The following is a 22,001-nucleotide window of genomic DNA, read 5'->3' on the forward strand; positions in this document are numbered from 1 at the left end:
TCCACTGGCTAATGAATTGGTTTTAATGTTACTCACCTGAGAGCAGAACATATTACATGTTTTTTCATGACATTCCATCATCTGAAGTCCTGTAACATCATCTTTTGTACCAGTGCAAGAACATTCTCTACAACCATCTTCCCAGGTTTTCCCAATGGGGTAGACAATGTTGTTGTGCACACACACCTATGGAATACAACAATTAATACATGAAAGGGCACACTTCTGGTATTAGGACACACTTCTGGTCCTAAAAGACTGCTTTTTAAGACATGACACCTACTACACATTTTATGGAATATGTTGAACCCAGCAGAAATGCTATAGGTCTTAAAACTGTGGTGACGCTATTGAAGAAAGGAAAATAAATGCAGCCAAAGCTGCTGTTTTGTAAAAGAATAAATACAGAGATTTTTATCTTTCAGTGGAGTTGTTCAGGGTCTGACTGTGATCCAATATCTAGAGAAGAGAAAAAAGTGAGTCCTGAAGAAGGACCTGTGCACTCAAAACTTTTTCAGCTGATCTGATAAAAGGTATTATGTTGAGCTACATTCATTTGCTTGTGTCCTTAGGCCATCACAGCTACAACAAAAGCAGTGCCACCTCTTACATTGCACAATTGGTAGATTTCACAGCATGTTATTAAAGAGATAAGCACCTTTTTATTTCATAGATGTAGAAACTGAGTCACAGAGAAATACAATGACTTATGCAAGGTCATGAAGTACTGAGGAACAGAAAATAAAGCTCGGATCTCCTGAGCTGCAAGACAGCGTAACCTAAGTTAAGTCGTAAGATAAGGTTGCTCCAGTGGACAGGTTACACTGCCTTGCAACTTCTCTTCTAAGCCACCTTATCTTAAAGGTTAACAAGTATAATAGCTTATAAAATGACTGGAAAAATTAAGGACAAATTTATCCTGTGAAGTTTTAACAGAGTCAAGTATTAATTTGGCAAAAATTTTAAAGTGGCAGTATAGTTCATATGAGATACAATGCCACCTCAGGCAAAGGCAATCAAAGGGCAAAAGCAGTTTAGGTCTAAGGTGTTCTTAAATATCTCAGTAAAGTTAGTATATGATTGAAAGAATGCAATTCTGAAATACGGTAACTGTACCGATCCAAATGCACATAGCTGTGTTATCCAGAAACAAATTACAAGTTTCAGAATTATCGCTGAAATTCGTAATGCCTGAATGACTTTGAAGGTTGGCTAGGTATATATTCATCCGAATACCTAAAAGTCACAAAAAATGGGTTAGGTATGTCTGAATAAATGCCTATAATAAAATATGCCCAGTACGACAGAACTGTGTATTTCTCTTGCATACACGTAAATTAAAAATGCCTTCGTATCATTACCTGATACTCTGCTTTGGAACTTGTTTACATCTAGTGACCCACCTACTGTGCTACTGTCACTTCATGTATAAAATATATTCTTATTCATGGAAAAAACAGCTCATTCCCCTTACCCTGTCTGGAATGCAGGTGGTAGATATGCAGCCACAGTCATTGGTGAGAGACCTAGATAAATACCCAGGAGGGCAGCTCACTGTTGAGTTCATACAGCTGCAGGTGCATTCATATTTATCACAGCACTCAGTCTTCTTAACAGTCAGTTTTCGATGTGGTGGGCAGGAAGGACTTTGAATTAAACTGCATGCTTCTCTGCTACAGGCTAGCAGAAAAAAATTAAGTACCATGTTAAGTGCACAGCATTTCAGAGTGCTGCAGCTGAACAAAGATAGTTCTCTGGTGAACAAGGCACTAATTGTTACTGTAAAGTTTTATACACCTACTTAAAGAATAAGAAGTAATGCAAATATAAAAGGCTCAGGTCAAAGACTGTGCTGCAGGTTCAGGAAAAGGTCTTATCCTGAAAAAATATTCTTCTCTCACATACAATTGAAAAGATTTATAAAATAAGCATAAGGGTCAGAAAACACACATCCAAGATGGCAGTGTTTCTCTTTTCCTTAATTCAAAACGTATTCAAGAAGTGCCAATGACATCCTTCTTGCAAGTTTGTGAAATCATTTCATGTCCATTGGCTCCAAAATGGAACCTTTCAGAGGGAAAAAAGCAATGCCTAAAGGAATTTATCAAATGCAATGTACCGCTGTCACTCCGTGTTAAAAAGATACCTTACCACATGTATAATTTGGTCTGCATTCTCCTGGGTTGGTCAGGGCAAGCTGCAGACCAAACTCACAGACAGGGGCAGGAGGCAAATCGCAGGAGACTAGATCGCAGACTAAAAAGAAATTGAGAGAGTGCTAAGACAATACATGACTAATAGTCCTCAAGAAAAGACACACGCACCCCCATTAAGTTGTTTTCCCTACACTCAATTGCTATCCTAAAATCTGAAATAGGTTAGAGTACAGCAGGTTGGAGCTTGTTTTCAAAATAGCTTAGGGAACAGGTCAGGTTTGGGCTAAGTGCATTAATGTTCTAATGTTGTACTTAATTTTTAAATATAGATCATTCAAAAATATGTACTTGAAAAAGACCCTTCTAACATCATTTAGATGAAAGAAAATTGTTCCCTTCCCTTCTGCACCCCTTATAAAGAAGCAAGTTGTGTGGGAAGTGAATGCAGATTCTTGTCCTCAGGAGGGTTCCTCCCCCTGCCCATCATGGTCATACGGTCAATCAGTGGTTTAAAAAACAGAGCATTATACTTGCATTAAATAAAAATGTGAATTCTATGTCTTTAAAGCATCTGGTAAAAATATGTAGCAAGAAGATCCCAACATGTCATGAGAACCTACCACACTCATACTCTGGGCAACACTGTCCAGGATCCCTGTGCAGGCGAGGAACTTCACAGGGACCACATTCAACAGCTGGAGTAAGAAGAAAACACCCACAAAACATGTTTGGATAAGAACTAGCCGAACAGGCAACAAAAATCAATACAAGTGAAATCATACTTAGAGCTAAACCAATTTACATTTGACAGTAGGGCAAGGTCGGACAGTGCAGTTTACTCTCCTGTTGTCAAGACATGTGCAGATCTTGCAGGGTTCACTGGCGGGAATCCACGTTTCCATGTGCTGCATAAAAACAACAGTTAGAAATTAAGTGTTCTGATCAGTGGTATGCTGGTGACAGGAGTGGGTGAGGGTAAACAAAATTAATCTGAAAAAACAGAGGACTACATAAAGAATTGGTTGCTTGTTTTTTTAACCTAAGATGATCCATAATTCTGAAATGACTGTAGTGTATCAATTTAGCAAGTGATGTAAAGAATGCACTGTTGGGATGAGGAATTACTATTGTTTTATGCATGAAACATGCTCAGATGTTATAAATGTAATTGCAAGCTATTGTGAGTAACAGTGTAATCATGGAACTACATACCACAATCGGATGTTCAGTGCTAATAAGGGAAACAGTGATATTTTGGGAAATACACAGAAGTGGCTGCTTTCCCAAATTAGTAGTACTTAAGTTCAGAGAAATAAACAATGCATTTTTTTGATTAAGAATATCTGAGGTCTCATCACTTGATTTCCCAATGGACTGCAGACCGGATGAATACTATATCAATCCCAAATCAGAAACCATCACTCCTATGGTGATTACCTGATGGTAATAAGCACATTGCCAGAAATTACCAGTAAAGTGTACAGTTAACCACTGCTGCCTCTCATAAGAGGGAGGGAAATCCTTGATTTTTAAACATGTAGTTATCTATAGAGGACTACATTTAACATCCATGTGAATAGGTAAGAGTGAAAAGATGCATTATGGGACAATAAAGTAAATCTGCACAACTGATCCAGGTTCTGGGTGAGAACTTGTAGAATAGGTTAGGGTGCCATGAAGGGAAAAGGTGTCATCCAGGGAACTCTGGCATGCTTTTAAAAATAACAGCCTGTTGAGATCGTCATTAATAAGAAAGAAAAGCAACATCTAAGCATACTGCCACCTCCACCTGCAGATATATATGCACCTTAAAGCCTTACAGGGGTCTGAAAAGACAGTCAGAATGGTATTTTACTTTCAAAGGTTAACAACATGACAAGGATAAGACAAGAGGCAAGCTAGAACAAGCCAACCAAAGGTTTAACAAAGCTTAGGAACCAAAGCAGATAAGGTTAGTTAATCTGTGAGAAATCTATTCTAGTCAAAGAAAGCTTGCATCAACATATTGCTACCGAAGAACATTATCTCAGGGCTTGGGAAAAGCAATTCCAAGCCTTCTGCCAGAGCATTCAACGGACTTGGGGTAAAAAAAGTCCTGAGAAGGCAGCTGACAGAGAACATCCACATTTGGAGATGGTGATGTGAAAAGCATTTTGACATTTCAGGACACAGTGAGAATCACAGCATTTGTTCCAACACTTCCATCAGCTTCAATTTTCTGGCAAGTTCTTCCTCAATGTAAGTAAGATTCTCTTTCTGATACCAGAAGAAATGACAGGAGATAGCACTGTGCTATATAGAGCTCTATATTGGTATTGATGCTGAGAATCCCATAAGCCCAAGCACCTATCTGGTGTGGAAAGGAATAGGGGAAAACACCTGAGGGAAAGAAGGAGGTTCAGGAAATCATAACCTACCACCAGTTGCATTGTCTGACGTACTGCTCACACTGCTAACCCCGTGATGGTGGAGACGCAGAACGGCTGCGTGAGCTGAGCCTCCCTGGCCCTTCACCTCCCCATCCACACGGCAGCTGCATCTAAGCCTTGCCATTGGGATGCAGACTAGAGGTTTTCAGAGTTAAAACCCCATTAAGGAGTATGTGACAACTCACATGAATTTTAGGACTTCTGCAGCAACAAGTAGATAGATATCACTGCAGACATTATTCTCAAGACATGCACTGAGCTTTTCTCCACAAGGGCTTGAAACAATTATTTAAATGGGAATTGTACCACATTGCCTGAGGATTTGGGGATTTAAAGTATACAGACCCTATGCTTTAATCTGTGCATTTGCACTAACGATTTCATATAGAACCATAACAAAATGACTACAGTTTTTAGGCTCAATGGGAATTGTGCACAACTGATCTGAGTTTAGGGCAGGGTTTATACACACTGCAAGTTTGGTTTTTTGTTTTTTTTTTTCCAAGAGAAATAATTGGATTTTTTTCTGTTCCTCTTATTATAAACTCACTGGTTTTTTTTGCAATTGCCTTTTACCAACTCTAGTAAGTATTATACGAATCCAGTGATACTGTATTTAAAATAAAGAACAAAGAACTAAAACAGAACAAAAAATCACCATCTAATGTTTGGAGATTCTGTAACCTTAGAATGCAAGCTTGTAAGAGCTACGTATGCTCAGTCCTGCAGAAAAATCTAGCCTTTCATTTTGGCAAACATCACCTGGATCACGCAGTTGTGGAATGAAAGAACACACATTCCCTGTGTGTTTCCTTCTCACTGCCAAAATCCATAGTGCATGTTGGGCAAGGGGTAGGATACTATTATGTTCCTCTACCAGTCCCTTGCCCAGCAGCAGGAAACCTTCAAAATCGTATTTACTGAAATGCTACTTAGCCACTTAGCTGTGCTCTGCTAATACCAGCGGGTGGCACTAAGGCACAAACCATGGGACGGGACGGTCCTGGCGAGCAAGAAGGTCATGCCTGCAGTAGGTGCCTTCAGTGTTCGAGCGAATCTCGGACACGTGAGTGCCTATTACACGGGCATAAGAAAAATTCCTCATGAAAATCTGCAATTAGTAGCACTATTGCATTGGCCAAGTAGTACCTGCAACACCTCCTTCAGTAAGCTGTATGCATTATTTGCGGGTACCCTATCACCTAAAAATGGTATTTCCTCTGTAAGTTTGATGCTTTTGTCATTATGTTAGTTGGTGCAAACAGTATTTGAGAGAGATGTTTTTAGCCACAAATAGTCTTTTCTTCCTTTTGTTCTAACAGTCAGTGTTAAATATAGGTTGCTGAACTGTGAGTCTAAACATGTGTGTGTGAAAAATGAAGTTATTCAGGGTACACATATTCATTTACTTCTAAGAATCTACCTTTTTGCCTAAAGAATAGACTATCCAACACTACATACCACACACAGAGACTTCTGTTCCTTACAGAAAATATATATTATAAAAGAGATCTGTCTGTGAAACCAGGTTTGGTCAGTAGAATAAGACCATCCAAAAATGGTACAAACCTAATGTCCATAAAATATTGAAAATAAAGCCCCTTCCTCTTAAAGTTCCATAACAAAGCTGAAGATTTAAGAGGACTGGATGACTTCAATAAGATGGCCCAGAGTTGATTAGCTGGGGGTGAAGAGGCACAATCCTGATGTTTTTTGGAATAGGGGATGTAACGAGAAACTTGTGCACTCATTGTGTGATGCTAAAGGACAGAATTAATAGTCTCCAACTGCAGACCGCCACCTGGGACTGGTACCTCTTCCCCGTTCCATTTTGCCACTGAGAGGCTTGTAATTAGCTCAGGTAAGTGGATTTTAAGTAAAAATATTATGATAAATTTCATCAAAGGAATGATCCTCATCTGCACATATTTGATGCCAAAAAAGGGAGAGGATCTAATACGACTTGACATAAGGTCAGCTTGCTCTCACTGCTCAACACCAACCACTTTGCAAAGACACATTTCAGTCGTTTTGAGAAGTTTTGTGATTAAATTGTCATTACTGGTAAAAGCCTACTGAATGGAGGTGTTTATTTTGGTAAATGGTGACTTATGCCATCCTTCCTCTCTTCTCTCTGGCCTTCTCTCCACACAGATTTGTCATGCATTTCCAGGTCTGTAGAGTCCCTGCTGTGAATTTTATATTGAGCCCAGACAATTTCACACTACGGGAGCTACATGGGGCTGACAACCGGCCAGTTATGAGGAACTGAGCTAGAAAATAAAATGTCCAAAGTGGAAAGCTTGCAAAGGTACAAACCCCAACCCCTTACAAAGGTAAGCTGATAAGTATATAGCTACCTGGTGGTGTGTGCCATCTTCACTGATGCATTGTGTGCAGTCTTCTTCAGCAACACAGCTGTTGTTGAAAATCACCTGTCCATCTGGACAGAAACAGCCTTCTGTGGGATAATCCTTGCAGACGCTGAGCTCAGTACTATTCTCACAGTGCTTTATGCAGGCTTTGTGGCAGTGATCATATACCAAATATGTGGGACATTTCATTGCTGTAGAAAGACAGAAAAAAACCTTGTTAGAAGAGGTCTGAAATGCAGAGCAATGTTTTCACTCCTGCTTTCTTTAGAATTCTGTCCAGTTTTTTTGAAACCAATTATCATGAATATATTTTATCCTCTTCAGATATTTAACAGCTTTGAAAAATACATCTTTAAAAGTACCAAAATCTGTAGAATAAAAGGATTGAAAATACATGCTTAAGTTACAGTCCATGCAAAATGATCAAGCCACATTTTCAGGTCATATGAGTCAGAATAACACTACTTACTGTAGCAATGCTACAAGGGTTTACATCAGCTGAACATCTTGCCAATTTTTTTTTTCAACACTGTGTAAGAGACATCAGAATTTGGAACCATCTTTAAGTGTATTAGAGAAGCATTGGTAACAATGCAGGGTTGGGAGACATCCAGGACAGACTACAGTATTAAACAAGGAGTTTTTGACAATTGGCAGTGATCCTAAGCAATTAAAGAAAGCTCAGGAACAGAGTATATGGGTACTTCAAAAACGAACCTACTGGATTAACTGAAGTGCCTGAAGTCAAAGGAAGTTGCATTTCCTAAACTAATGCACAAAAGTTGACTGATGAGTTCATGGCGCTGAGAATGTCATCTCTCAAAGCAAACATAAAACTAAGGCTGCAGCTACTCAAGGAACCTATGGACACTAATTCTGTGCTGCATACTGCTGTAACCTACTTAATTGTTCTCTACAGCTTCCATTAGAAAAGATGCTTTCTTATTTCCCAGATTGTCACTTTTGTGAGGTTTATAAAGCTTTTTGCAAGTCCCCTGACAAAAGGTGCTTAAAAAGATTACTGAAGGAAGACCTGAGTTCCAAACCAAACAGGCATTCATCAGCTGAACTATCTACACATACCATAGCCAAAGGAAACAGAAAAGAAATGCTAACCCTGCTCTGCTTTGAGCTATGCTAAATTCAATTATTTCTGGTGTGTTGGAGTTGTGCATAGGGATAGCTATCACATTTTAGAAGATGCAGAGGAACTTGAAAAGCCCTACGAAATTGATGGAGAGTCCAATACCCTTATGAAATATTTTGGCTGGATTCTGAAAACCCAAAAGGACTATCTAAGTAAAATAGGAGAAATTATATAATTTGAGAATCTTGCCTACCAACAGCTACCTGAACTATAATGTGTTTTCCAGAAAAACTCACTCCTATAAACAATTCTTCTGAATACAAGATGACTACGGTAAGCACTAGTGTTTATTGGCTGTGATGGTCTCACTTCAGCTGTAATGAACATGTCTGAAAATATATCCACAGCACCTGTAGCATATCATCTGCTTTCTTATTCCAGTGTTGGTAAGCATACTCAGCACACTGGCTTTCATCTTGCTTCCCTATAGTAGCCCTAAAGCAAATCTGGTAAACCTCTGCACAAAATTAGATTATTTTAGGGTTTAATACTGATGCCCTTCAGTCTCAGTACATGGACAGCTCCCAACAAAATCAATCCTAATGGTAAAGTCCTTGAACTACTTCATATAACATAGCCCCTTCTCCTTCCTCCTCTTTGGCTAGCATTAGGGAGCCAGGTGTGTGAAGAACACAGTGAAAAAACACAATCCTGACTCAAGAGAGGCTATAAAAAAGCCTGTGTCCCTGTGTAAAACAGCAATGTGTTTTCAAAGAAGAAAGGAGGTAGTTCCATTCTGCAAAAGAAATATAAATGAGCTGATGTGAATTCCCTTGTTGGAAGTGCCCTCTTGGCCTTGGTGACGTGGAAGATGAGATGCACAATGGCAGCATCAGAAGACAGGATAAATTCCAACAGTACCCAAAAAATCATTCTAAAATAACAACCAGGAGATTGTAGAAAGCCAGTCAGACACACTGCTGTCTTTATGCTCTGCAGATCCTATAAGATTTACAGATAACTCAGCTTTTCATATGGAAACTTCTGCCAGGGATATGGAACGTAAGGACTCCCCACAGTCAGCCTCTCAAAAAAGTATTTGAACGAGCCTTGCTATTGGCTGGCTATTTAAATGTCTGCTCACCTCAAATGCTCATTGCTTCTGAGTGGAAAGGAAAAGACGACTGTAAGTCTAGCTAAAGGGAAAAATAAACATGAAAACCAAGTGATTAGAAGACTAATTCTTCTGCCAAATTAGTTTCAAATGAAATCTACCTCAACTACTAGTTTGTCTGATACATGCTATAATCATTTGTTGATACTATATTCTCAGTTTCTTGGCTCCACTGAAACACAGCTTTCTCTTCCAAAAAGAGAATAGTAAAAAGAAAAGTTGGGAGAAACACAGTTTCCTGTAAACCTATGATTAGAAAATTTTGAAGGGTCATTTGGCATATTCAAGTATTGAAATTTCTACAGTTTGTTAGCTTCCCTTTGAAGTATTCTAGCTGCTCTTAGTAGATATTGCTAGGGAGAAAATAACCTCTGTGAGGATCTACAGAAAGTGTGTGTTCAAGTCCATCAAAATAAAATAAATAAATAAATCACTTATCAAGTTCACAGTGGAAGATTTAGAATGATAGTTTGCACTGGGATCTACTCTGGATCTACCCTGCCTTTGTGGTTCAAACAGATCAGACAAGACAAAGCAGCTTTGGTTAAAGTCCTGAGTGGAGATTCAGGGAAGCTGGGTTCATTTTTTCGAGGCTGTGGTACATGAAGAAAGGCAAACTTCCCTTCAGATGACAATGACGCTGCCTCCTTATCAGTAGTATAATCTAGTCCAAATTTGGCAACTGGCTAACAGTTGCTGGCTTGGTTTTTGCCTCACCATACTGTCATATGCAGCAAAAAGTACAGTTAAAACCTCAGGGATGCTGAAGCTGGAGTGAATAATGCACCAGGGCAATGACGATAGTGCATCAGCTATTGTCATTGCTATTCAATTTCCCTGCCCTGCTTAGGCACAGCTTTGTTAAACATCCTTTAACAGGTCTCCTTTATCCAAAGGAATATCTTTAGAGGGGATTTTCCAGTGACATTGGGAGTGGTTTAACTCAGTTTAAACCTACCTAGACTGGTGCTGCCACCAAAAGGGGCAGTCCCCTCTCTTCCTTAACCTACTCACCCCCGCTGCTCTTTTTTGCTGACACTCTTTTCACTTTGCAGCTAGTTTTCAGACCTCACCAAGCAGTACATAAGAACTACTGCCAGCACAATGAAAGGCCTGGGAATGCATGGCTAGAGGTGGAAGAGGAAGAGAAGAACTGGCCTGCTGGGCTCAGATCAGCTTAAGGCAATCATAAAGCCATCCCCATAGTGTCGATTACACAGAATGGTTTAAATCCTTCAGTCACTATGATCTTTGACAGCTTGCCTTGCTTACACAGTGAATAAAAAGCAACAGATCATCCCAGGCATAGCTCCACAACTAAAATCCTTCAATGGGAGAAGTGGTTTAAGGGGTTCTTGTATCCCATGGCTTCTCCCATCCTACTCCAGCCCCTGTTCCTGCTTCTCTGCCAGGTGTCACTGCCTCTCAGCTGAGCAGGCACAACCTGTTACATGCTTGTGTTCTAACCTGGGCCTGTGAAATGATCTGATGAAAAACAAAACACAAAGCCCTCCAAAAACCAGAAATACGTTGTTTCCAAGAAAAACATTTTGCCTGGAATCCCTGCAGCAGCTGATTGCAACCAGCTTCTCATTCAAAGAACCACAGCTTTCCTGAACAGCATCAACTATCCGTTTGCTTCATATACAATACCAGGAACAATTACCTATTCAGATGCCATTCATCCATAAGCTAGTATTGGCAAGTACCGTGGTGGCATGCCTACACTGCACACAAATGAGATTAAAGAGCTGCTGAAAAGCACTCAGAAATGTCAGCATATGAAGATTAATGACTGCGACTGTTGCTGCTGTCAGTTTTCTGTCTGAGTATTCCTGCTTTACGGACAAAATTTGCTAAATGCTACTGACACTTGAGCTACACAATGTAAAGCTAGCTTGGTCACCTCTGCATGAGCTGCCATCTCTTTTTGTAACTGCAGAATAAATATATCTTAGTTCATCCATTAAGGGCTGTATAAACAATCCTGTTTCCAGATGAATAAAGCTTCCTCTCCACCCAAAGCTGAATCCCAACATGTGTTGGTATGGCAGTGCAGTGACGTGTTAGAAATCCATATGATATATACATAAAGATAAACCCTCTAGCGTTATTTAAGTGGAAACCCTATTCAGCAGTAATTCACTGTAAATAGTAAGCTTGTTTGAGGGGTGCATTTTCTATGCCTCAGAGTTAAATGGCTAGCAGTGGAGACCACAGGTTGCTCCAACACAAGCCTACTAAGTATGGGGACCAGAAAAATACTATGCATTTCCACCTTAGAGTAAGCTTTCCTTCCATTCATTGACAAAAAGCTGGAAGTCTACCAGCTGCTACTTAACATATCCTCCCTTCCAAAAAGGACCAAGCAAAGCTCAGGCAGTGGAACTGAACTAGCACAGACTGGAGAGCAGGCTATGTCGTTATGGGATAGTCCAGTATATTCACCCATCCAGGCAGGGCATGCAAGCAGGATTTGTGCTGCTTCAGATGTCCCAACACAGCATGACAAAAAAACAATTAAACTCTACAAAAATGATATGGATTCACTGGGGGGGAGGAAGCAATATAATTTATAATGATGCCATTGATTTTAAACATCAGTGGTAGAATGATTAAGCTGTACAGTCTATTGAGTCATTCATGTATCTTGTAAAATGTCCCTGTAACTGGCAATTTTATAGTTTGGTAGTTGCACACATGCACCTGCTTGAAGGAGGAAGATGATGCTATCGTTAAGACACTAATGACCGTTTTATGTAACTAGTGTTAAACTGGGCAACTCCTTGGCTATCCTGGTACATAGTGTGTAATAAGATAGGAATTTGAAGACTGCAGAGAGGTTATTAAGATACTTCACTGACACTCTGCCTTGGGACATTACAATTTGCAAAGTCTGGCTGAAGCACTAAATTTGGAAAATGGCAAGCCATGTTCTCCCTCTGTTTGCCAGTACTATATTCTAAACAGACCATGTTGTTTCTTAAAAGATTTAGTCTGCAATAGTAATATTGTCCTCAAAAACCTATCCTGGAGAATTATTCAAGACACTAACTGGAGACTTGGGCCAAATTCACATTCACATTCTTCATTTTCTATGCCATAATACCTTCAGTCTGAGCTTAAAACATGAACAAAACCAACACATGTACTGAGCTTTTGTGGTATCATACCTTTAGGATGCTGGTTGTCCACTTCTGAGATGAAAAGTATATGGGGAGCAAGAGGGAAAGAAAACAAGGAAACAAGAACTGACTACAAGCACTGAGAAAAACTGGAGATAGGAGATGCAAAAAACACCTGGGACACCAAAACACTACACAAGCAGCTAGCTGGGAAGGAAAAGGCTTACACATCCATACATATCTCATATATCAGACTAAATCAGAAACACTGTGGGTGAGTATCTGAATGTCTGTAACCATCAGTACAAACAGACTAACAGAAGTTGTAGAACAAGCCATCTTAAGAGTTACTTACTTGCACTTAAGCATATATTGCATTTTTTGCCAGATCTTCATGTTTGCATGCAATGCCTCATAAAATAGGAATAGGTTGTCAGGAAAAAAGAAAAACAAACAAACAGAAGGATAGAGCAGAAATTCTTAGGTCTATAAGAATTTGCAGGGGAGTAAATATACAAAACAACAACCCACTGAATTTAGTACTTGCATGCTTATCCTTCTTATTTCTGTTGGGCTCTGGGCATCTGTGAGGCTCATATCCTCCTATACTGTCTCCTCAGAGCACCTGCAAACTCTTCACCTCCAGGACTCAAGTAAAACACAATCAGAAGGTGACGAGCGAGTGAAGAGTTAACAGGACTGAAGAAGTTTGCCAATTGATATGTGCAAGAACTGATACGTGCAAAGCTGTTGAACAGAGGAGTTAACAGGACTAAAGAAGTCTACCAACCAACATGCGCAAGGATTGATATGCGCAAGGCTGTGGAATAGAAGAATTAACAAGACTGAAGAAGCCTGCCACCTGGAATCTGCATGGACCCCCAGGGAGGGAAGAAACAATACGGAGGTATTGTGGTCTTGCCTCACTAACAGGGTCTTTCCAAGCACACAAACAAACAGTCCTGTGATTGTGAAACTCACGAAGGTCAGCAAAAGCAGTGTTTGCCCTGAGCCCCAACCATATAAAAAGAGCCTTGGGAGCTAAGGAGAGTTTGAGCAGGGACAGGAACCTGACCCGATCATCCTCTCTGGCTGGACCATGAGTATTCCCCCCCTCTCCCCTTTTCCTGGGACATTGGGTTAAGGTAACTCCTCGAGGTTGAGAGTCCTCTCACTAGGAGAGTGAACAAGTTAGCTTTCAAGTAGGGATAAGCAGTGCTTCCGAATAATAGCGCAGTAACTGATGGTTTTGGGTTATCCTTTCTAAATTAGTAATCAATGGTTTGGGGTTATTCTTTCTAAATTAGCAATCGCATTATTTTAATGGATGTTACTAATCCAAGAACTTGCGTGAGGAAATAAACATATTTTTTATTATGTTACTGTCTCAGTTGTTGCTATCCTTCATAGAATGACAGTAACTTTGAAAGCTTTCTTGTTCACTCTCCTAGTGAGAGGACTCTCAACCTCGAGGAGTTACCGAGGAGTTATAATGACTGAAAGCAACAGATCAGTAAGATATGTCAGGAAACTTCTTTAAGATGGCCGCAGGCCCTTCCACTGGCTCTTTTAAGAATCAGAATACAGCCAAGATCAAAAAGTAAGATTAGTCCTTATGAGGTATTATATGGAAAACCATACCAAGCGCCATTGATTCCAGGGGAGATACATGTAAAGGGAACAACAGATTTAAAGTTATATGTGATTTCTTTAGGGAAAGTCCTTGCGACTCTCCGATGGCATATTGTTTTGACAGGACTGCTCCTGTCCATCAATATCAACCCGGAGATTTCGTATACGTAAAAATGTGGAACTCCAAACCTTTACAAGAGAGGTGGAAAGGACCTTTCCAGGTATTCCTAACTACTTACACTGCACTCAAGCTAGAAGGGATCGAACCTTGGGTTCATTACACTCGAGTTAAGCCAGCATCATTGCTGAAAGAACCTCAGTGGAAGGTCATTCCATCAGATAAGAATCCTCTTCAAATAAGAATGCAGAAAATAGTTTGAAACCCGGGACTTGAGAGTGTTGCTGAATTATTTGTAGTTTTTGCTTGCTTTTACAATTAGAAAGTTAAGAGTTAACTGATTAATCAAACATGAGAACTAATCAACAGATTATTAGTATTTTAATTGGGGTAGCCATGACATTAACAGACTGTTCAGTCAATCAGGGAACAAACCATGAAAATCTTTATGAAGAGGCAAAAATACGATTGGCAAAGAAGTTGAACGTGTCAGACTGCTGGATATGTTCACAGGTAATGTTGGGAGGGGAACAGGATTTCCTCTTAAATCCACCCCTCTAGGATGGTCAGACTATTGTACTCAACAGAAAGGGATAAACTCAATTGAAAGAGCAATGGAGGAGTGGGAAAAACAAAAGGAGTCCTCTTCCTCAGGGTGGAATTGGTTAACTTCATGGCTACCAAACTTAACTTGGTTAAAAGAAATGTTTGTAATAATCATAACTGTAGTTGCAATATGGATATTATGCTGTATTATGATCCAGTGTTCACCTTTAGCTACATTGTGTTGTACCCGATTGAGTATTCCTGAAAATCAAAAGTATTATCAAAATTATAAAATGTAGGTGAGACTCCCAAAGAAATCGTACTTTGGAAGTCTCAAAGGGGGGAACTGTTACCAGCTCAGACAAGGAGGAGTCTCAACAGGAGCCTCAGACAAACATACCCAAGGACACAGGTGCAGCTGGGACTGATACATCCTGAGAAAGTACAAATAAACCAGCAGAAGCCAGTTGGAGCCAAGATTAGGACTCAGACAGTTTTTCTCAAACAAGGAAGCAGGCCAAGCTGAGACTATGTATGGAAAAGTAGAGCAAAGTTCATGGCAAGACGCTGAGTGACACCTCTTCTGACAGCACTAGGGACCACCAGAGACCACCAGAGACCCCCACGGAAGACCCCCAGAGACTCAGACTGCATGCGTAATGATTATGTAAATGTAATAATTAGTTCTAGGAAATAGAATGAATATGTATAATCATTCCTGGAACTTTAATGCATATGTATATGATAGAGCAATATAAACTTTAGATGATGCGACACACCGTGTGCATGTTGGGCGGAGCTATCCCCTGTGCACCCGGTGCCGTAATAAAGAGAATGCCTGCTTCTTAATGCTACATTGGTGTTAAGGAGTTTTTCTCCCGATTTCAGTGACACTCCAATGTCTGTACCAAAGCAACCATATCTGTGGCTAACATTAACCTGCAGAACTGGAGCAAACTCTTACTACACACTTGGCCCCAAAAAGGTTCAGTGGGGCCTGTGTTTGCCTATGCATAGCTTTTGCATGTATTTCTTAGGTTATCCCTCTAGTCCTGCATAATTAGCAAGGTTGTGCATTTTAATAACAAACATCTTTTCCATAATATGCAACTGAGCGGATAACAAACCCATTATCTGACCTGTAATATCACTTATAAGGGAAACATAATCTGGAAATTCTGCCTGATGACATGGCATTCAAAAATCTAGAGTTACACAGCCAAGCTGGAAACAGCGATAGGAGAGCACCATATCATACAGTTAGACAGTTTCTACACTGATCCTTCCTCTAAGAAAAGAAATTGGACACCATTCAAGGCCCAGACACTCACTACCATTTCCAAGCCAAACTACTCAATTCTTTAGAAACAAGGATGAAAGGAGACAAAGTTCTGAGGTACTGATGAATAAATATCATGCCTCTTTCATAATCAGAAATATATTAATTTCTATATCAATTTTAATGTATCGTAAAATACTTACGACAAAACTCGCGTGTTCGCCAGTCAATGCAGATCCCGTTTGCCCTGCAAATGTGCGCATAGGAAGTTATCATCTCACAGGCTTCATTCTCATAGCAGCTGTTTTCCTGGCATGCCTCATAGAACATGTTGGGGGAGATTATTCGGTGGCACTCTGCAAACTGAGCAGCGAGCAGGATGCTGCAGCGGCGAGTGGCATGTTCAGAGCATCTGTCTTCTTTTCTGATTTCACAGATCTTGCTCGGTTCTTTCACAGTCCATTCGTGAATAAATACGCTGCTGTCAGGAGTGAGAGAGCCATCACTTAACATGAAGTCATTGGCGTGGTTCTGGTCACACACCCCTAGGAGGGTGAGTAAAAAGAAAATAAGCCATCTGAATACAATCAGTAATAAAACAAACCTTGAGAAAACAGGCACAGGGCAGACAGAGCTGGTTGGGGCTGCTTGGTGAACTGCAAGGGGAAGAGGATTGAATGATCTTCTTCATAGCTATTATCAATGTAGACATGAAAACCCTGAATCTCATTTCCTATTTCTTTATTACAGGAGGCATGAAAGTATTGTATTCCTGGTATCATAGCGATGCTAGAGAATCAGTGAGATTACGGCATCACAAGAAAGTGAAAAATAGAGCAAGAGTCTTTAAAATTGTTTTTGTTTTTCTGTTGTTGCTTGCTGTTAATTATTTAAACAGTAATGCATATTAGAACCCTTATGAGAGAAAGCAATATTCTCCTTTGTAAACAACATTTAAAAGTAATAAGCTAGGAAAAGAAACAGGCTGTTCAAGGTAATTCTGTTACATCAGCTGCAACCAGTGCAAAGCAAAATTCAAGCTGAACACCAGGCATCCAAAACAGCATCAGAAGCTATTAGATCACATTGGTGTAAATTTTTGCTACATTTAGTGTTTGTGATTCAGTTTCAGTTCTACTACACATCTCAGCTTCACAGACAGAACCTGGTGGTGGCTTTTCCAATTTGCTTTTTCTTTAAAATTCATTATTTCAAGGAGGGCATCGCTGAATTATCATAATACATGATTCATAATGCAATTTTGCCCATTACCTGCTAGGCACTTAGAAACAGGTAAAGACATAGATTCATTCAAATAAACTATAAAAGCACCTGGGCTAGACGCTTCATCTCTATCTCTCTTTATAGTCAGATACGAGAGACAGGCACATCCAGAGGGTCACTTGACTACCTCAGATCTTTCCTTCCCTTTCTACAGACCACTGAGTGACCAGAATACCAAACCCCTGCCTCAGTCAAGCACCTGAAGTCATGGAAGATAAGTCCAGATCATGCTTTCTACATTTAATTCTAAATTTTACAGTGGTTTCTATCACAATCTTTGTATTTGCGGATGTTTGATTTTACCCTTTAGCTTGCATGGTCTTTTCCTTAGAAAGCATGCAGGAAAACTGCTCATATCTCCAAGATTTCCACATTTAATTTCTCATGAGCAAAGTGATGGCCTTCTTAGTTAGGATCTGCTTATGTTACAGTCTCTCCAGAAAACTGGTAAGACCTCTGCAGCTAAACAAAGTGCCAATTATTCATATAAAAAATTAGATCATTTTATTTGCAACATTTTTTTAGTTATAGGCAACATGAAAAAAAAAATAATTAAAAGGTGAGGAAAGGATTTGATTTTTCCAGTTTGCCACTTCTCATAGGGGAGGACACAGACAGTGTCAACCCAAAGGACATTTTTCCAGAGATCCATATCTACATGAGGAATACACTCATATTTATATGAGGAACTGATAGGCGGACGTATGTGATGAAACAATACTACTGAAGTGTTTTTTTAAGCCTCAAAGAATGCTGAGATCTACCAGAAGGATTGTGTAGACCACAGCATCTGTACTGGGGTAGGGCCTCTCACTTACTTTACTAGTATTCTGGGTTCTTGATCTCTAAAATACTGCCTTACGGTCCAGGATGAAAACTGCTGAAATAACGCAGCCCTAGCACAATAATACTCTCTACAGTAATGGTAATGCTTGTCTTTGAGAAATTTTCTCAGATAAGTCTGATACCCTAGAATTAGCTCTTCCAGGTATTTGCACTCCTCACAAACCCCTCACTTTCACTCTAAGCACGAGTCTCTCACATAAATGCACATGTATATATAAGAACCTAAAGTTAAAGCCTCATCAAAACAAAAAACATTTTCTCCTTAAAAAGATAATGTGAAACAACTAAAAGAGCACAGATGACTAGCCTTGTTCTTTTTAAGGTATTACCCTAGTAATACCGTAAAATAGTGACTGAGCTATTACACTGATGGCCATAGCAGAAAGACCCACACAGATTAGCAATTTACCTACAACAGGGGATCAGCTCAGCTAGAGAGTTTACAGGTTCAGGATCACACAAATTCCAATAACCTTAATATTAGTTAAAGCCCAAACAGGAAGCTGTTAAAATCACTAACTTTCAAACTTACCACAGAGTCCATGGGTTCCTGGAGAAAAGCTCTTTGGATTAAGTTTAAGAATAAACTCATTGTTTCTTGGAGTAAATGTGAGATTATGTCCAAGATGAGAGAACTTCATTTCATGCATTATTGCTCCATAGACAGTGACTTCAAAGAAACTACTAGAATAAGGAATATGAACTCTTTCACCATTAACAGCAACCTGTTTTCAAAAAGGCAAGATCACCACATCAGTTCTAACAGACATTTAAAAATAAATCCAATCTTTAAATTGAATAACATTTTGACCTCACAGGGACTGGAAGACTGGACCGAATCTAGACATAAGAACCAATTCTGCAAGCTGAAATTTTATGCCGAGTCTTAAAAATGTATAGAATTAACTGTTCATTTTGTGTATTGTATAAACAACCTTTTCAACACTTTTTCATAAGAGTGCGTTCTTTCAACATCATGTCTATACAGACTACTGATCTAATGCCATGAAGTTAAAATGCTCTCTGTGGACAGCGAGTATCATTAAACCCCAGTGAAAGTAAAGGCTCCCCATCACCATGAAGAGCCGGGCCCAGGTGTTTTAGTCTGTCCTGTTTTGCTACACAAGAGTCAGAACAGATCACCTTTTCAGGCTAGCTGATTCCTGTATGTCTGAAGAACCTAGAGAACGGAAATGTATCATACAGAATTTGAACACTTCTCTACCTATAAAATAAATACATAAGCCAACTTTTCTTCTAAAACTGAAGTCCATCCTCAAAGAATTTCTTGCACACAAGGTCAGAACCCACACCCTAGCTTTTCACCTAGACACAGGTGCTAGATAGATTATAGCTTGCATAGATTTGTGAAGAACACAAACTGCTCTCCCATGCATCAAGTGATAATATCGTACAAAGGACTTCTACCAAAAGAGGAGAAGCACAGTGCAGTATATTTTGTCTACAATCCCTGCCTTTCTGGCAGAAACATCAGGGAGACATTGCCAAATTCCACATTCTTGACATTGTCATACCAGCACAAAGGGGAGAAAAAGAAGAGAAATATGCCTGGCTCATTATGTGACCATAGCTTGTATTACAAAATTTAAATGAGGCATTTGTTTGCATATATTTAGAAGCCTAAGAATAGGCTGCAAGGGGAGCAGAAACTGGGAAAAAAAAAAAAAAACAGAACAAGTCTGTCCTCACAACTGGAAGTTCTATAGCATGAGCAGACAACGTACAGCTGCTTCATTGTGTTCAACTTACTTCCATGTCACTGAAGAGCTGAATGGACACACCATGATGTTTCACTTCAATAGAGGCCATGCAGTTCCTCTTTGGTGCTCCTCTGCATGGTCCTTCATGGAGCAGAACTTCAACATCATGTTGTACATCTTGAAACAAGGTGTAGGAACAGTTGCCAGTCAGCTTAAAATTCAGGCCATCAAAAGTGACAATATGTCGAGATGAACTTCCCATGCAGATACCTGCAAACCAGTGAAAAGAAATGAAGCTTTGTAAGCATTTGCTTTTGTCCATATTAGACTATTTCTTCATAATCGTTATGGACAGGTGGAATTAATTTATTTAGTAGGCTAGGAAATTAATGAATTGCCAATGCTACAGCAAATCATTGAAAAGAAACCTTGGTAAATAATCACATAAATATTTTATTTAATTTTGAATTATCTTTTTCTGGAGCAATTAGTATTACAAAAGGTTTGGATAAATTTATAGAGGATCATTTAGCTTGAAGCATACTCACACCTTGAAAGGACTTGAAACAAGTGATTTTTACATGAGTTACTGATCAACTGGGGATCAGCATCATGAAAAATTTTTGATCAACTCTTTTTCTCTTTCATAACATATGACAAACATCACTTTTCCTCACAAACTAACTTCTTTTCCAACATGATACAAGCCTGGGTTATCATACCTCAATAAATTCACACTGAGCTAAACAAATGTTAGCTCATTTTAAGCAGCAGTAATCTCAAGACAACTAAAGGTCTTTTCATGTCAAGTGACTAATATTACAAGTAGTAATTTTCATTTTATCCTTTCAGAAATTTGTTATGGAGGTATGCTTTTAACGCCAAAAGTAATGCTTTCATGTTGCTATCAATGTATTTAGGGTGGAGAAAAATATTACAAATGCATCTTTTATGAGTAGATGCATCTTTTAAGCACTACAGAACACTGAAGATGATTCAATTAAAATATTTGTATATTTATGGAATATTTATATCAAAACAGAAATGTTGACTTTAAAGAGACTGGATGAATAAATGTGCTTTTATGACATTCTAAAACTTGTGTGAAAATTCTGCATGTCTAACAGATCAAAATCTCTCTACCCAGCTTAGGTATTTTAGTCACTGCGTTAGCCTCTTGCAGAAATTGTTCTTAAAACATCCAGGTCTGCAAGAGGACATTTTTAATTAAGATTATACATTATAAAGAGAGGTTTTAAATTTACTTTTAAAAGTAATCATGTGACTTTTGATATAAACCAATTTTCAGAAGTATATTGGGCAGTTCACTCCTCTAAGCTTCAACAGCCAAAGAGAGTTAGGCTATGAAGAGTGCTTAAACACTACTGAAAATAATACCTAAGGTTCCAGTTTTTGAGATTTTTGCAAATTTTAGCTGCAATAGCATACACAATTGAGCTGCAGAAAGGCAATCGTTGCTACTTTTGCTCTTCTACAGCTACAGCCTTTAAAAGTTTCTGGAGTTGAGCTTTTGGACTTTTAATTCAAATCAAGATAAACATCTTTACTATTTTTCCTTTATGGAGGTTGAGCATATGACTACAGTGCCTCTCCTATGGAGGAGAGGCTCGGCTCGGTCACTGAATCCACACCAAAGCATACAAAATATCCAGCAATTGAGCCTATCCCTGGTTCAACCACAAAGTGCTGCTCCCGGTGACTGTTGTGGAGCAACACTCCGTGCTGTGCTGCATGGAGTCGCAAATCACACCCTCCCTTACCCCCCAACTACAACCACTTCACTGCAGTCAGAGCATATTTCCGAGTGCTAAAGTGATCTGGAGTCTTTGGCTTGTTCTTTTGCTTGAAATCATCATTCCCATCTTATGTTCCTCCCTGTGGAAACAACTCTTCCCTTCACATGTGGGATTTTCCTAAGGAATCTCTCTCTCTAGAGACCAGAACAGCAGCCACCAGGTTGAGTCCCTCTGCTCTGTGAATGCAAGTGGGTGCACCTAATTTCTGTCCATGTCATCTCAGCCAAAGCATGAATCACACAATATTCACCGTTTCTGCTCACATACTCAGTGTAAAGGCTTATGGAAGCAGGGAGTGGTTTTTTTGTTGTTTCTTTAATACGTTTGCTTGATTGAGGTCAGATCAAACCCTAAAGCCTAGAGATCAACAAAGAATACATCAATAGCTTATAGTTTGCTCAGATAATTTTTT

At 39.4% G+C, this 22,001-nt stretch overlaps 1 protein-coding gene across 1 annotated transcript in view; it reads right to left on the bottom strand.

Moving 5' to 3' along the window:
- Nucleotides 1-22,001, bottom strand: part of VWF (von Willebrand factor) — a 148,623-nt gene that overhangs the window by 28,489 nt on the left and 98,133 nt on the right. The window contains exons 35-43 of the mRNA XM_013947606.2: nucleotides 19,822-20,042; nucleotides 18,584-18,776; nucleotides 16,125-16,466; nucleotides 6,946-7,151; nucleotides 2,959-3,061; nucleotides 2,777-2,851; nucleotides 2,152-2,256; nucleotides 1,475-1,680; nucleotides 37-186 (exon numbers count right to left, since the gene is read on the bottom strand). Coding sequence (XP_013803060.1) covers nucleotides 37-186; nucleotides 1,475-1,680; nucleotides 2,152-2,256; nucleotides 2,777-2,851; nucleotides 2,959-3,061; nucleotides 6,946-7,151; nucleotides 16,125-16,466; nucleotides 18,584-18,776; nucleotides 19,822-20,042 — 1,601 coding nt within the window. The remainder of the gene's footprint in view (nucleotides 1-36; nucleotides 187-1,474; nucleotides 1,681-2,151; nucleotides 2,257-2,776; nucleotides 2,852-2,958; nucleotides 3,062-6,945; nucleotides 7,152-16,124; nucleotides 16,467-18,583; nucleotides 18,777-19,821; nucleotides 20,043-22,001) is intronic.

Source organism: Apteryx mantelli, chromosome 1 (assembly GCF_036417845.1).
Source record: "Apteryx mantelli isolate bAptMan1 chromosome 1, bAptMan1.hap1, whole genome shotgun sequence".
Classification (NCBI taxonomy): domain Eukaryota; kingdom Metazoa; phylum Chordata; class Aves; order Apterygiformes; family Apterygidae; genus Apteryx; species Apteryx mantelli.